This window comes from Coccinella septempunctata, chromosome 4 (genome assembly GCF_907165205.1).
Source record: "Coccinella septempunctata chromosome 4, icCocSept1.1, whole genome shotgun sequence".
NCBI classification, from domain to species: domain Eukaryota; kingdom Metazoa; phylum Arthropoda; class Insecta; order Coleoptera; family Coccinellidae; genus Coccinella; species Coccinella septempunctata.
In genome coordinates this window covers 30,818,073-30,834,792 of record NC_058192.1, presented here as the reverse complement: position 1 = coordinate 30,834,792, position 16,720 = coordinate 30,818,073, and the positions used below count along the sequence as shown (strand labels likewise).

The window sequence follows — 16,720 nt, the reverse complement described above, 5'->3', positions numbered from 1 at the left end:
TATTTTGAATATGAATTATTTTCTTGTTCTCACCCTTCCTACAGAAAACCTTGTCTTCCCTTGACCAAATGTACCTGTATCCTGAATTCCTCAGCTCTTTCGCCATTTTTATATTAATACCGCATGTATAACTATCAATTAGAGCAACCGTGTACCAGAAATGTTCAGATCACAGAAGAACACAATTTATTATCTATAAAGAAAACAGCGGTAATTTAAGAATTCTACATAATAATATAAGAAGTATAGGTAAAAATTCTGATGAATTCAATATTGTTTTATCACAGTTAAATTTTGATGTAAATTGCATAGTTCTAGCCGAAACATGGAAAGTAGGGGATCTCAATCAATATGGAATGGAATTTAATCAGAATAATGGTGTTGTTGTGTTTATAAGGAGTAACTTACAATATAGTTTTGACATAGTAAAGGTTGGAGAAATAAAAGTTATAGACCTCAATATAACAAAGCTTAATAAAAACATATAGGTCATCGCTATGTACAGATCTTCAAGTTCATCTGTGGAGGAATTCAATAGGAATCTTGCAATGCTGCTGGAATCCTGTAAGAAGAAAAATAAAAATAATGTATCCTTCTTTATTGGCGATATCAATATAGGCATTCTATAAAATCAGCCATATACAAAAGAACACCTTAATACTATGGGGGAATACGGATATAAGTTAATGATAAATGATTATACTCGTGTAACGGCCAATACAAAATCATGCATTGATCACTGACAAAGGTCAGCTCTGATGATGATGTGGATTCGTACTTACCTGCTTTACTGCATACAACTGTGACCGACCATTACTCAACCTTCATAGAGTTCTCCTCAGAAACATCTGTAAATACAAACACAAATAAGTCATCTTGCCAGAAAAAATACATAAATTATAAATAGGTGATAAGAATACTTGAAGAGCAAACATAGGAAAATGTATATGGGACAGGTGAAGTAGATCATCTCGTACTACTAATTTCATAAGCACCGAGTGAGAGAGGTAAGAGGGAAAAATCAGCTGTTTTAGAGGTTTGGGAATTCTCTGTTTCCTCGAAAACCGCCGCACATCCGAAAAATGCGAAACGAAAGACGAATAACCGGAGCATAGGCGCGTTCTACTCTCGACTCGGAAAACAGAAAATACGAGAAAATAGCTTCAGAAATTCGAGACTTAACAACACGAATGTAAACGCATCCAGCTTCACCAAGGCCGTTTCTTATAGTTTCGGAGGAGTTTTACTATTCCTCAGAACCTATCTACTTTTCTACACGAACCCAACCAGAAAACGACAACTGATACCAAGAAAATAATCCTCCATATCCCGTAGCACAATCCGTGATCCGAATTCGGACGCAAAATATCTAGATAAATTGTGAATTTTGAAAAATTTCGTGCATTCACTCAAGTCGATAAGGTCCATTTTCGCAAAACAGCCAAGCGAGATCAGCACATCAGCTGGCATTGACATAACATATGTACCTAACTTCAGTCATCAGCTGACCCAGATTTGTACCATTATAGTTAGACTGAAATGAATGATATCAACTTCGAGTGTTTCTTATTTTCACTGCCAACAATTTTTTCCCATGCCAGTTATATACAATAAGTTCAAAATGAGGATCTATCAAAAATTACTACATTGAGAGGATATGTTCAGGTTCGTAAACAATTGAATTGACTTAGTTTATGAAGGAAGATATAGAAATGAAACGTTTCGAGTACGTAAAGAGTTTATGCACTCTCAATTGGGAGATTGAGATTGCATTCAGCTATCTACCTGAATACTACCTGACCTATTCAAGGAAAATCAATCTAAGGAAAATTATGATATATTCTTCATCCTGAAATCTTAACTACATTGATGTTGAAAATCACAGCTCATGGAACATTTAAACTGTAATGTTCTAAGATTCTAACATTCCAAATTAATTTGTTTAATTACATACAACATATGATCCTCCTCGAATTAATAATATTCCCTCAAGTCATATAATCGTGTCTTTTCTGCCGGCTGATCTCTCATACCAAAGCTGCAGTCAACCAGTTAATTTATTTTCCTTTATCCATAATAGTATGGCGAAGCGAATAATTAGCTATATGTAAGGAGGGATGGACTCTTTTCATACCAAGGATTATAGATCCTGTTGTATAATCCCTAATTTCATTATTCATTTTCATATTACGAAAACACGCGTATTCCTGCTGCTTTTCAAGTTCAGAATGACCGTCCAATAAAATTGGTGGATAGATGGATGTGTGAGAATGTATTCATAAAATTTTTTGTTTCATTCTGACAGACCTAGAATCCCACCTCCAACGATCAAAATGAACCGATATGTTTTTTTTTTCTATTCAAAATGTTTTAAGGATTCTTCTCCAGAAGATATATCAGTTCAAAACATCCGGTCAAGAAAATTCTTGGCTACAGTACATAGAGGGATGACTAAAATATAACTAACATAATTTTTTGTTCAAACAGCTCCGAGGATAAAAATGAACTATTCAGTCTACGACGGAGCGCATGTTCCTCATTTTTTCCACTTCAGAATGGCCGGCCAAGGAAATTGGTGGATAAAGGAATTATCAGAATGTACCCAGAAAAAAATTCATTCTGACAGCCCTAGAACGCCACCTTCAACGATCAAATGAACCGATTTTTTCTATTCAGAATGTTTTAAGGATTTCTTCTCCAGAAGATAAATCAGTTCAAAACAAACGGCCAAGTAAATTGATGGTTAAAGTACAGAGAGGGATGACTTAAATATCCTAACATAATTTTTTGTTCATACTACTGAGGACCAAAAACTGTTCAGTCTACTATGATGCTCATATTCCTCATTTTTCAAGAGGAATGTATCAGAAAAACCACCTCCAACGATGGAAAATGGCCATCCAAGAAAATTGATGGAATGGATGCAATGGGAAATGAATTTTTTTGGCAATTTTAAATTTTCAAAACAAAAAAGAGGAACATACTCTCGAAGAATGAATGAATGATTTAGAGCTCTAGGGCTGTCAAAAGAAATAGAAATGTTTCTGTGTAAGTCTGATCAATTTCTGCATCCATTTTTTTGGCCAGTCGTTTCACACATTCGAAAAAATATGAGGAACATGCTCTCCATCATCTATAGAATAGTGGTGGATCATTTTAATCGTTGGAGCTGGGGCTCCAGGACTTTTCGTATGAAAAAAACTTATACATGATAGGATATTTATTAATTCCTCTATTTACTATATCCATCAATTTCTCTGACCGTCTATTTTGAACTAATATTTCTTCCGGAGTAGAAATCCGTAAAATAATCTGAATAGAAAAAAAAACCTATGAAATTATAGATTATAAACTTTAATGTATAATCCTTGGTAAGAAGTCACTGACTGCATCCCTCCTTGCATATAGCTTAATTATTCGCTTGGGCATTCTATACTAAATAATGGAAAAAATTAAACATCACTGCAGTGTATAAATCGGTTTGATTTGATTGATTGATTTTATATATGAATTCTTTTTATTGATTTGGTGGTAGAAGTTGGATCCACCGAAAAAATTGATCGCTGGTCTTACTAGTTCTTGGATGCTATTTATAGAAAAACTACAAGAAATTATAGAAAGTTGCTCAAGGATAGTAAAAATAAAGCGCTGTGATAGGAAGAGGAAAGCGTTGATGAAAAAGGGTCTTATTGAAGGTATTAAAACGAAACCTGACGAGACCTGATATTCCATGTACGAGACGAGACGAGACTTCTTGGTCTCGTCTCGAGTCTAGTACGAGAGTCTCGCAATGGTTTCGTAGTCTCGTGAATAATTCGGACGATAGAAGGAGTTTGCTTTCGAATTTGAAAACTTTGGAATCATTTCGGGTGCAGAAGCTTCATTAACAAGCAAATCGAGATCGGGAATGGTTCATTGAAACTCAAAACCATCAATCGACTGTAGAATCACATCTGACAATACGAATATTACATTCAAATTTCAAATTATGGGAACATAATTGTATTTGTAATAGATGATATAGATGATAGATATTGGTATTCTCACACCCTTGGCCTTTTCTGTCTCATCATTCCTGATTATGGAAAATGAGCTCGATATAAATTATATTTACCCCAGAATGAAATAATATGCATTGTTTTATGAATCGTTCGAGTTCAAGGCTCGTTCTTGTCGAAAATTATCCCCTTTCAGTTTTGATTTGAAATAGTGAGATATTTATTCCACATTTTTTGTGAAATTCAAAGAGCTTTTATATTTGTGTAAGGGGAGACCGGACAATTTTTCATTTCATTGCAATAAACTTCACAAGACGAACGCACTCCTATTGGTTAAAACTTTCAGGGTTTGTAAAACAGGAGCAGGTGGTCTTTGATATATTTCATAAATATTCCGTTCATTTCTGCTTTCACTCTGAAAAACTGAAAAGATCGTAAACTGATACAGCTGGTGCCTATTTTGCAGCAAAACCCTTTGTCGGCCCTCAATAAATTGGTATAATAATAGAGAGATATGGAAGAAGCGTACAACGCCGACGTACGCTAATAACGTTATGCGGTAATGAAATAACGTCTTGCGCTATCTGGCTCGGAATTTAGTCGTATGGAAGATACGAATTTACGTTATTACCGTAAGCAACAGATGATCGGTAAATGTCAAAGTTTGTTGTCGATATAGGTTTCTAATGCTTTTTGGGTTGATTTTATGCTGTTTTTGTGGATTATGTGCGTTTAATGGATGCATATAAACAGGAATTTTTGTTTATGGAGTTGGATTAAACTGTATTGAAAAATACCTCTTCACAGTGATGCTTTCATAATTTTGAAATTTATGAACATGGACCTATAAGTGGCCACTATAGTTACCAAGAAAAAATTGGAATATCACCTGAAGGATATGTAGAGATAACGTAGAATTATTTGTGTATGTTTAGTGCTTTACTGGCATCAAGCCATAAGCCAATGTCCAATCTAGATGTTTCTTCTTTTATGAGTCTTAATAAATAAATAAAAAAAAGCTCGAATTGAACCCTTTTATTTCCTATTGAAAACAAGTTACATAGTTCATAATCATCAATATGGGATTGAAATAGGTACTCAGAATTAAGCACTAGGATGGAAATTTCTATTTTCATTCGACTCCTCCTTTCATGTGACCCATTAATTGAAGATATACATACACTTTTACCTTTGGTTATCAGATTATTCTTGAGGAACTCATTTCGTCTCTTCTGCTACTATTCTCTTAAAAAAAATTCGTCTCAATGTCAATTAAGAGGCTCCTGTTTCAAAACATAACCTATTTCTGTCAAAACAAACGGAAAAATAGTAATGCGCAAGGCAAGAAAACAACGTAAATTACGATAACGTTCAACGTTATCCACCCGTAAATTACGGCATGCGGTAACGTTAATACCGCCCGCTATTCTGAAAATGGAAATACGCATGCGTCGTAACGTTATTAGCGCTTGACGTTATTACCGCATGACGTTAAGGATGCTTCCATATCTCTCTATTACGGTATGGGTTATGGCATGAATGGATGGGACAATTCTCTACTTGTTGACGATTTTCTAGGTACAGTTTGTTATTCTCATTATTTTGGACCAAACATTTTTAGTGAGAATTCAATGATTATATACAGGGATAGTCATAACTATTGATAGGACCAAATGTGCCTTGAAAAGCCATTAGGTACCTATATATCCTAATAGTTACACTATTCGTATACAGAATCACCCTGTATACGAAATTTTTAAAAGACTTAGTTTTTTCACGCATTGATGTACACTGCGCAAAAAAATTAACGCACATTCTGAAAATCTCAATTTTAATGAAAGTTAACTCTACATTGACTTTATAACTTATTTTTTATGTTCTCTCGGGAAGGTTTTGAACGAAACAAGACACATTAAATGAAAGAAAAATTCGAGATTTCACCGAATCTTACGTGAAAGAAGAGAAATGAACAATTTTCAAAATACTGAAATGCTGATAAGTGATTTAATACTTCGTATTTCTACCCCTTGCGTTAATTACAGCTCGGCAACGACGGTTCATACTCAAAATGAGTGATCTTAAAATGTTCTGATCTAACCCTTCCCAGAAGTCTCCGAGTTGGATTCCTAAGTCATTAAGAGTAGCTGGATGATTTTCTGAACTTGTCAGCCTTCTATTGAGGTTGTCCCAAACCTGCTCAATCGGATTGAGATCTGGACTTCTTGCTGGTTATTCCATTCGAGAGACTTCAACCTCTTCAAGGTACTCCTGAACGATGCGCGCACGATGGGTTCTGGCATTATCGTCCATAAAAATGAAATTTTCACCAATCTATGGGGCAAATGGCACTACATGCTCTTCAAGAATGTTCCTTATATACTTATCAGCATTCAAAGCTCCATTATCAACGACCACTAGGTCTGCGCGAGCAGTCAAAGATATTCCACCCCATACCATAATCGATCCTCTCCCGAAACCAGTAGTATTCAGGAAATTGCACTGAGCATATCTTTCATGTGGACGTCTGTATACAAGGGAACGTCGATCACAATGGTAGAGGCAGAATCTAGACTCATCTGTGAAGAGAACTCTTTCCCAATGGATATGCTCTCTCGCAAAATCCAAACGCGCCCTTCGATGGACTGGGGTAAGAGCTGGGCCTCTTGCCGCGACACGAGGCCTTAAATCATATTCTCTGAGGCGATTTCTTATTGTCTGAGTGCTAATTTGCACCTCATGAGTTTGCTCAAGCTGAATTTGAAGGAGGCGAGCGGTTGCAAACCGTTGTCTCAACGAAGAAACTCTCAAGTAACGTTCTTGAATGACAGTTGTTACCCGCGGTCAACCCTGTTCTGGTCTTCAGACATTCATATGTGTCTCCCTGAATCGCTGCTACATTCTGGACACACTTGTATGGGAAACTCCAAACCTTTCTGCAATTCTTGTGTATGTCCACCCTCCTTCTCGCAAAACTACCCTTTGCGCACATTCCTCTTGTGTCAAATTGCGTGTTTCGCGTTGCATAGCGATCGAGTGTAGAAAATCAAACCAAAGAAAAACTATTGATCACTAGAATTGATCGAGAACAACTGATTTTAGAATGGAGCCAATGATAATATCATCTTTTTTTATTCCTGCTAGGAAAAAACATCTGTATTGAAGAAAACCGTTGAAAGTGGATAACACGCATGCATAATTCTGATAAAAATACTTATCATTGAGAACACCTTCAGTTGTAGAATAAATTTGAGATTTCCATAATGTGCGTTAATTTTTTTGCGCAGTGTGTTCAAGTAGTTACCTCAAACTGCACCAATTCATTCAAACAGTTTATAACCTGACCGATATGATATGATTTATGAAAATAACAAAGAGTTTCATACTAGAATTAATCGAATACAACTGAACCCATAAAAATTCAATGTGTGAAAAGATATAAATGATAATTCGAAATTCGATTTTGATATTCTAAAACTTTTCTTCGATATTAAAACATCAACTTGTATGTCGAATGAGGCCGAAAACCTGAAAATCTTCTCCGGGAAGCAGTAGATTCATTCACCAGATTTAAAAGAATCATAACTAGATATTTGATTTCTGATACTGAACGATAGACGGAAGTTTTTGCTCCATTTACTTCTATAGGTAGTACAACAATCAATAAATAAATTTCATATAATATTATAATTATACTTCCAACGGCAAATAATTGATAAAAATTGCTCGGTAGATAAACTAGAATATGCGTTATAACCATTAGATTTGAATATTCTGCTTTTAAAAAATGTTATCAACGACGAGACCACGAGACTTTTACGAGACTTTCGAACGAAAATCGAGACGAGACGAGACTAGGAGCCTACGAGACGAGACTTCGTGTCTTATCGGCGAGACGAGACGAGAGTACAGTAAAGTCTCGCTCGTTGGTCTCGTGGGCATCACTAGGAGACAGAGAGATAGCAGAGGAATTTAATAAATATTTTATAAACGTTGCGACGAGAGTAGCAGAGAAATTCACTTCACACGAAGATCACATACTGCAAATAAACCATAAATATTACAACTCCATTGTATATTTTGACACGGACGAAACAGAAGTGAAAAAAGTAATTGAAGAATTAAAAAACAATAAAGCACCCGGACCAGACACCATCAAAGCTGAAACCTTAAAAATCATATCTACTTACATTGTTAAACCATTAACATATCTCATCAACAATAGTAGGTATCAGAAAAGGAATATTCCCGAATATCCTAAAAACCGCCGTGGTGTCATGGTATCATTTGCATTATCAGTCTGCAGAACAGACAAAGCTGAAGAACTATAGACCTATATCCTTAACATCATCAGTTGCGAAAATATTCTAAAGAATTTTATAGAAACGCACTCTTTCCTTTATAGAAAAGTACAAGACATCAATATGGATTTTGAAAAAAAAGATCAACACAAGATGCCATTAATGCTCTAGTAGAATTGAACTATGGATAATAGTGTACCAGCAGCATGCATATTCGTTGACCTGGCGAAGGCATTTGATATAGTTAATCATGAAATATTGTTGCAGACATTGGAAATTATGGGGTGGAGAGGGGTAGCATTTAATTTAATCAAGAGTTGTCTAAAAGAACGAGAACAGAAAGTCAGAGTAGGAAAAGTTTTAAGTAGAGGAGAGACAATTATATGTGGGGTGCCTCAGGGCACAATTTTGGGGCCCATCCTTTTTCTACTTTATATAAATGAATTATTTGCCTTAAATCCGGACAATGGAATTATAAGTTTTGCTGATACACAGTTGTCTACATTACGGCGCCGACGTGGAACCAATTAAAACTAGAGGCTGAAGAAGAATTTGCTGGGATAGTCGAATTTTTTGAAAGGAAAAAGTTGTCAGTTTACATGGATAAAACCAAATTTATGTCATTTACTTGTCTTAGAACTGAAAAACCTTCATTTGATACATTATTCATAAAAACTAATGGTTATTCAGATAAAAAATACAGAATATATCAGATATCTAGGAATACCAATGGACTGCCTCCTACGATGGAATGAACAAGTGAATCTTATAATCAAGAAAATAAGATCTTTACTAGGTAAATTCAAAACTTTAAGAGAAATATGAGAACAAGACGAACTGACGAAGGTATATCAAGCACTGGTTGAACCTCATTTGAATTATGCTATACTATCATGTAGGGCAATATCAGACTCATATTATAAAGGAATAGAAGTAGCTCAAAAATGACTTTTAAAAATTATGTACCATGAGCATATTACTTACCCAACAGAAAATCCATACAAGCTGTCAAAAATGTTTACTGTGCGTCAACTATACGACCGTGCCCTTCTACTGTACAACATCAGCCTGGAAAGACATGAGATCTCACAACATCCCTTTACCTATGGCAAAGAAAACTATTGGTTTGAAATCACATACCTACCTGGCACCTTTACTATACAATATACTTCCAAAGAACATTAAAGAAACCAAGGCAAAAACAACATACAATGGAAAGACAAAAAAAATGGATTCGAACCAAATCATTATCATTCTAGTATACGTTCACTAATAGTATTAGTGAATACTTTTAATACTTACCGTTTCAAATGTTGAAAATTAATTTAATTAAGCATTGTAATTTTTTAATAGTTTTTTTCTCTTCTTACTTGTGTGCACACAATTCTTTTGCAAACTTTTTTTTATATGTACTGCCCACGTAGAATTTTCGAACTTTCGTGGGAAAAAAATGTTTTTTTATACTAATTGTTTACTGTAGTAATTTTTTTCGGGAATGAAAATAAACTTTGATTAATTTTATTAAATTATATATTCTCCATTTTGGCCCAATATTTTTTGCCATCTTTCGAGCAAGAGAATGATTCCACGTTCATAAAACTTCTGATCTTTGCTGGCAAAAAACTGGTCCAACTGATATTTGACGTCCTGATTGGAAGTGAAGGTGCCAAATCTGGAAAATATGGTGGATGTGGTAGTCCATCCCACTCAAGATTTAAAAGCTTTTGGCGAGTTACTAAACTTGTATGGGTCTCGCATTATCTTGCGACTACACCTGTTCTATTGATTAATTCTGGTCTTTTCTGTTCGAGTGAATCATTCAATTTATCCTGTGGATCACAGTACACTTCAGAATTAATCGTAGTATTGTCCGGTAGAAGCTCAAATAAAACGATCCCACCAAACAGATAGCATACCCTTTTTTGCTGAATATCGGACTTTGAAGTGGTTTGGGCTGGTTCATATTTTTTACTCCATGATCACTTGCGCTCAACATTTTTGTAGACAAGCCATTTTTCGTCGCCAGTAATGATTTTCTTCAAAAATGTATCATTTTGTTGATTGATTGAGAAGCAAATCACAGTCATGTGGAATCCATATGTCAAGTTCTGAAACTAAACCAGGACGTTTCACATCATTACGAACGGTCAAATTTGATAAATTCAACCTCTCAGCAGTCTCACGAGTTGTCATTCGGCGGTTTGCATCTATCAATGCCTTTATTGTGCCTTCATCGGCTTTAACGGGACATCCAGAACGTGGTGCATCTTCAACATCGAAATTGCCAGAACGAAATTTGGCAAACCAATTTTGGCACTGTCGTTCGGTCAATATATCTTCTCCATACACATCACATAATTTTCGCTTTGCTTGAACTTTTCGATCGTAAAAGAGTAAAATTTGCCGAAAATGCTGCTTCTGATTTTCCATCTTTGATAGAGCACCAAACAAAAACTTTAGCTAAGAATGAAACAAAAATTTCAACAAACAAGCCTTACTATATTATCTGTCAAAATATATCATGATTATGCGCCGTAAGTGTGAAGTTTTCTGTAAAAATACAATTAGGCCACCTAAACGAAATGACTTTCCGAACAACCCATAATTATCAGTTATCGCTGTACTTCCCTGGTCTAATAGACTTTCTGTAAAGGATATCACTACGTTTGTTGAAACAGAGCTCCTGTATCTTGCTCCTTTTCACAGTAAATAATCTTATTCCAGGTATATCCTCCTTCACTACTAAGTTTGAATATTTTTATTCCGTATTTATGACTGTTGAGGGGTATATTTTGTTTGAAAATGTGATCTATACAAAATGTGCTGCCTGGTGTGAAATCTTGCTGGTAGTTTTTCACAAGTGTATCGACAAATGGTTAGATTTCATAAACTCGGTTTCTTGGTTGGCACGTCTCATTATCAGCGAAATGCCAAAACTGTAAAGGTATGGATTCGGTAATGCGTCGGATGCATGCAGAATGTGTTTACTGCGCCTGTCGCATAGACTGCTTATACGCAACTACCAAGCAAAATTCACATTCCCTAGCACAACAATCCAACAATATGATCTATGAAATGACAATTTCCCGTCATCATAGAAAAACTAATCTAGCATTAATTTGTCTATCTTCATCTTGTATTAGTTTTTCAACTGATGAGTACAAAAATGGTAGCTCCCATTGTGTCAAAATACATATCATCGCTAAATCACTTTGTCCTCGAGAATGATGCTCTGTAAAATTTACTAGGGTCCTTTTTTGGTACAAAAATTATTTCGGAAATTACTGCTTTCATCGAAATTTCTATGAAATCACTTACTTATTTAGAAATAATTTTATGATGATGAGAATCATACGATTTTTTCATCACTGAGTCAGTTCATCAAAAAATTCCCATGTATCAAATTTCATTCGAATCCGTCAAGTTTCGGCAAAGCTATCGCATGATCAGATTTTGGAGGTCATGTTGAAGAGGCTCTAGCGCCCGTGAGGTGCATTTCAGAACCTATATTGATATGAAGTTTTTTTCAAATTTTGACCTTTCAAATCACTGAATTAGCTTGCCCTGTTGTAATTTTTTCGAATATATCTACTCACGTGTACATAATCGCTCTGAACAGAGAGACAGATGCTATGATTGCGTAAGGCTTCCAAAATGTTTTTTGAATGGCCACTTGTAAACTAGGCTTTTTTGTACTCTTCTCAGCGATCCTCACTTCATTCAACCAATGTCTGAAATCAATGTCATCAATAACTATCTTTGAAATACTGTATTCATTCACAACCTTTCCAGCGTATCTGCCAAGTCCTCACTTGAATCAGATTTTGTTGTATTGAACACATCCTGCACTTCCAAGTCATTTGTGTATCCATATTTGAAAAACGGCAACAACCAACTGAAAATTCGAAAATGATGAGAAAACATAATAGAGAGATATGGAAGAAGCGTATAACGCCGACGTACGCTTATAACGTTATGCGGTAATGGAATAACGTCTTGCACTATCTGGCTCAGATTTTAGTCGTATGGAAGATACGAATTAACGTTATTAGCGTAGGTAACAGATGATCGGTAAATGTCGAAGTTTGTTGTCAATATAGGTTTCTAATGCTTTTTGAGTTGATTTTATGCGGTTTTTGTGGATTATGTGCGTTTATATGGATGCATATCTACAGGAATTTTTGTTTGTGGAGTTGGATTAAAACGTATTGAAAAATACCTGCTCACAGTGATGCTTTCATTATTATTATTATTATTATTATTATCATTACAATTAGAGTTAAGGATAACCTATGTAACTCACAATAAAAAAAAATTACATACGGCTCATGCTTGTGAATTCGGAAAGAAAAAAAAACAAAAAAAATTAGATTGAATTAAAGTAACGAAATACTGTCCATATAAAAGAAAAACTAAGTCCTCCACCGAAAATGAAACTCGCACTTCCAACTGGTCACAAGTATCTACCGGAGCTCCATGCGTCCCATCTGTTTTTGAAGCTATTGACACTAGGGGCGTTGACGACACTGTGGGGCAACATATTCCATACCCGAAATACCCTGTTGCTCAAGAAATTCTCTCTGCTTCTGGTGAAAAATCGTTCCCTACTCAGCTTGTATCCGTGTCCCCTTAGATTACCTCTGTTTAATGAAAATAGACCAGACATGTCAACACCGAAAAACCCCTTCAAAGCTCTAAACGTGGTCAGCATATCTCCCCTCATCCTGCGACTTGAGAAAGTTTCCAATCCCATCATGGCGAGTCGAGTTTGGTAGTCAGGTCTTATAATACCGAATGGGATTCGAGTTGCTCTCCGTTGCACCTGCTCCAGCAGATCTGCATCTTGAACAAATATGGGATGCCATACTGGACCGGCGAATTCCAATATGGGGCGTATATACGTCTTGTAGAGCGATGTTAATGTTTGAAAATGGCAACGGTTGAAACATTTCTGAATGAGGTACAGAGACTTCTTAGCTTTATTCGTCACCCGCACTATATGCGATCTCCACATCAAGTCAGCATCAATTGAAACTCCTAAATCAACATGTGATGTGCAAGATTCAATCGGATTTCCGTCCAAATAGTATTTCATTTTGGGGTTGTTACTACCCAGATGCAGGACACGGCACTTAGAAAAATTCAGAGGCAACAGCCATTCCTCCGTCCACCTCTGAATGATATTACAGTCTTCCTGAAGGGTATCACGATTAGTATTGGGGTAGTTATAAAATTTCACATCATCAGCATAGAATGCACTCTCAGATGATATCAAACGAGGTAGATCACATACATAAACTAGAAAGAGCAGTGGCCCCAGGACGGAACCCTGAGGAACTCCACTACTCACAGATCTGAAGGAAGATCTCCCTGAACCGACTTTAACCGAATATGTGCGATTCGAAAGAAATGCATGGATCCACCGCAAAAGCATGCCTCGGATTCCATAATGTTCCAACTTATGAAGTAGTCGTCTGATTGGCACCCTATCAAACGCACACGAGAAATCTAAGTAAATTACATCGACGGGAGTTTTACTATCTAAAGCTGCAGTCCACGAACCAACGCTACTCAAAAGATTCGTCAAAACAGATCTGCCAGGTACAAAACCATGCTGTTCGGGCGGTATCACAGAAGTGTCCAACAGAAACTTTTCCAGTTCCGATGTAATCATCCTCTCTAAAATCTTGAGTACAGCAGATGTTAAGCTAATGGGTCTGTAGTTTTTAGGACTGTACTTATCGCCTTTTTTGAAAATCGGGGTGACGGAGGACTGCGTCCATGCTTTCGGCAATATACCAGCTGATAGGGAACGCTCGTAGATCGTGGTCAATGGTGATGCTATCGCAGATGCACAACGTTTAAGGAATGACGTAGTGATGCCATCGAGTCCAGGGGCCTTTCCCTCAGTAAGACTTTTAAGATGTTCAAGAACGAGTTCTTCGGTTACATTTATATTATTTATGCAAGCATGATTCCTGGGCTCGCTTATCTGAGGCATGGGAGTATCAGGTTCGGTGGAAAACATCTTTTGAAAGGTGTCCGCAAAAGTTTCTGCGATCATTTTATGGTCGGACAACAAGGTATCATCATCATTACGTAATACCGGAAGACTAACAGATGAATTTAAATGACTTCGTACATATTTGAAAAATTTCTTTTTACTTTTGGATTGCACCAATCTCTGTTCGAATGATTTCTTTGCATCTCGAATCGCTTCAGACAGTTGGTTGGAGTAGTCTCGGTGGTTCCGGAAATCTTGAGACGATCTGCTACGTCTAAAACGTTGCCACAATTTTCGTTTAAGTCGACCCATTTTCAGAATCCTATCATTGATCCAAGGTTTACTTGGATTATGTCTCACCACCCTCTCACATGTACAATCCGCTATCACCTCCTGAATCCTCGCACTGAAGACACCCCACATATCATCCAAATCATCGTTGAAGAATATCTCACGCCAGTTACACTCCCTCAAAATTCGATTAACCTCATCATAATTTGTTATTTTCACCCTTGCTTCCCGACTTTGTGGCTGGTTTGTCGATCTCAACTGAATCTTTGTTGAAAGAACTACGTGATCAGACTTTGCAACAGGTGACAGGTAATTCAGACCAGATACCATATCAACATCAGTAACGAGAAAGAGATCGGGCATAGTTGGAGACTGGCCCACCCTGAACCTAGTTGGCTCCTCAACGATTTGTTTAAAACTGCTTCGATTAAGCATCTCGACGAAGGGTAAAGATGGAGAGCCTGGAGGTGGCATTCTCAAAAGAGGCCACTTACGAATGTCACCAAGATTGAAGTCTCCGGTTATGAGCACATTGCTCTCCCCATGGGATACGCTCTCCAAGTGATCGAACATAACCTGATCGAACGGTGACGGACGGGGACGATAGATGCAGCCAACACTGAGTGATAAGTTATTCGATTTTATATCGATAAAAATATTGTCTATACCAGGCGTATTGAGGGAGTATTCCGATACACTATAAAAGGAAAATGTTGACTCCAAGAGGTATATACACACACCAGCATAACCCGGAGTTGTAACACTATCACAACGATATAGAGAATAACCAGGAATCGAATAGCAGCCATCAGGAATTCCAGGGTGGAGCCAGGTTTCTGCGAGAAATATCATCATCGGCTTCTGCTCCTGGACCAATAAGAGAAGTTCATTGTATTTGGACGGCAACGATGCAAGATTGGAATTTCATAATTTTAAAATTTATGGACATGGACGTATAAGTGGCCACTATAGTTACCAAGAAAAAATTGGAATATCACCTGGAGGATATGTAGAGATAACGTAGAATTATTTGTGTATGTGTACTGCTTTACTACCATCAAGCTGATATTGGTTTATGGTTTTTGTTGTGGAATGAGACACCTTGCTTCCTTTTATTGATTTTATTAATTCCCAAGACTACATCGACTACACGTTGAATTTTTACTCTTGTCACATAACCTTACTTTTTTACCGACGCATCTTTCATACCATAGAGAAACAAATCATAGATGAATTCTTCATACACATTATATATATATATCTTAACATCCTCCCTCGATTTGAAATGGTTAACAAACAAAAATGAAAATCGTCTAAATATTACATTATATACGAGCTATTTCTTAAATGAACAAATGTTTCCCTAGGTAATGCTTTAGTTAGAACATCTGCTAAATTTTGATCAGTTGATACATATTTGAGTTGTATTACATCACATGCTACTAATTCTTTTATAAAATGAACTTTAATATCAATATGTTTGGCTCGTTTTGAGTTCTCATTGCTTTTAGCCATTAAGATAGAACTTCGATTATCGCAATAAAGTATTGTTTTATTGTCCAATTTAAAGTCACTTAAAAGTCCCTTCAAATTCACAAGTTCTTGAGAACATGCTGCTGCTGCTATATATTCGGCTTCTGCCGTCGACAAGGCTACACAGCTTTGCTTCTTCGAAAACCATGAAATTGGATTTTTACCATAAAATATCAGACATCCACTCACACTCTTCCTGTCTAGTTTGTCAGTAGCCCAATCTGCATCTGTATATCCATTCAATGTTGTGTTTAGCTCCTGATTCTTGAAGTATGTTAGCCCTATATCCTTGGTTCCCTTCAGATATCTTAGTATACGTTTTCCTGCTTTCCACAATTGTGCAGTTGGTTTATCTAAAAATCTGCTCAGATATCCAACTGCATATGATATGTCCGGTCTGCTTGTTGTACTCAGATACATGAGGCCTCCGATCAATTGTCTGTATGGTACATTTATTATCTCATCATCTGCATTATAAAATCCTTTCTCCATTGGTGTTTTGATAGCATTACATGATTCCATATTGAAATATGAAATTAGTTTTTCAACAAAATTAGTTTGTCGAATTTCGATTTTATCTTCAAATCTTTTCACTT

At 36.4% G+C, this 16,720-nt stretch overlaps 1 protein-coding gene and 1 long non-coding RNA gene across 5 annotated transcripts in view; both read right to left on the bottom strand.

Annotated features, from left to right (window-relative positions):
• Positions 1 to 16,720, bottom strand: part of LOC123311970 (ATP-binding cassette subfamily C member 4-like) — a 161,063-nt gene that overhangs the window by 120,017 nt on the left and 24,326 nt on the right. For both annotated transcript variants that reach the window (XM_044896114.1, XM_044896113.1), the window contains exons 3-4: positions 12,081 to 12,191; positions 11,893 to 12,027 (exon numbers count right to left, since the gene is read on the bottom strand). In XM_044896114.1, coding sequence (XP_044752049.1) covers positions 11,893 to 12,027; positions 12,081 to 12,191 — 246 coding nt within the window. The remainder of the gene's footprint in view (positions 1 to 11,892; positions 12,028 to 12,080; positions 12,192 to 16,720) is intronic.
• LOC123311972 lies at positions 153 to 11,833 on the bottom strand. Of its 3 annotated transcripts, none has more exons than XR_006537563.1 (4): positions 10,213 to 11,833; positions 9,281 to 9,968; positions 783 to 848; positions 153 to 562 (listed from the first exon to the last, which is right to left on the bottom strand). It is a non-coding gene; the product is annotated as an uncharacterized LOC123311972 (long non-coding RNA). The 3 variants fall into 3 exon arrangements; XR_006537562.1 differs by having other exon boundaries at positions 9,281 to 10,410; positions 10,464 to 11,833; XR_006537561.1 differs by having other exon boundaries at positions 9,281 to 11,833.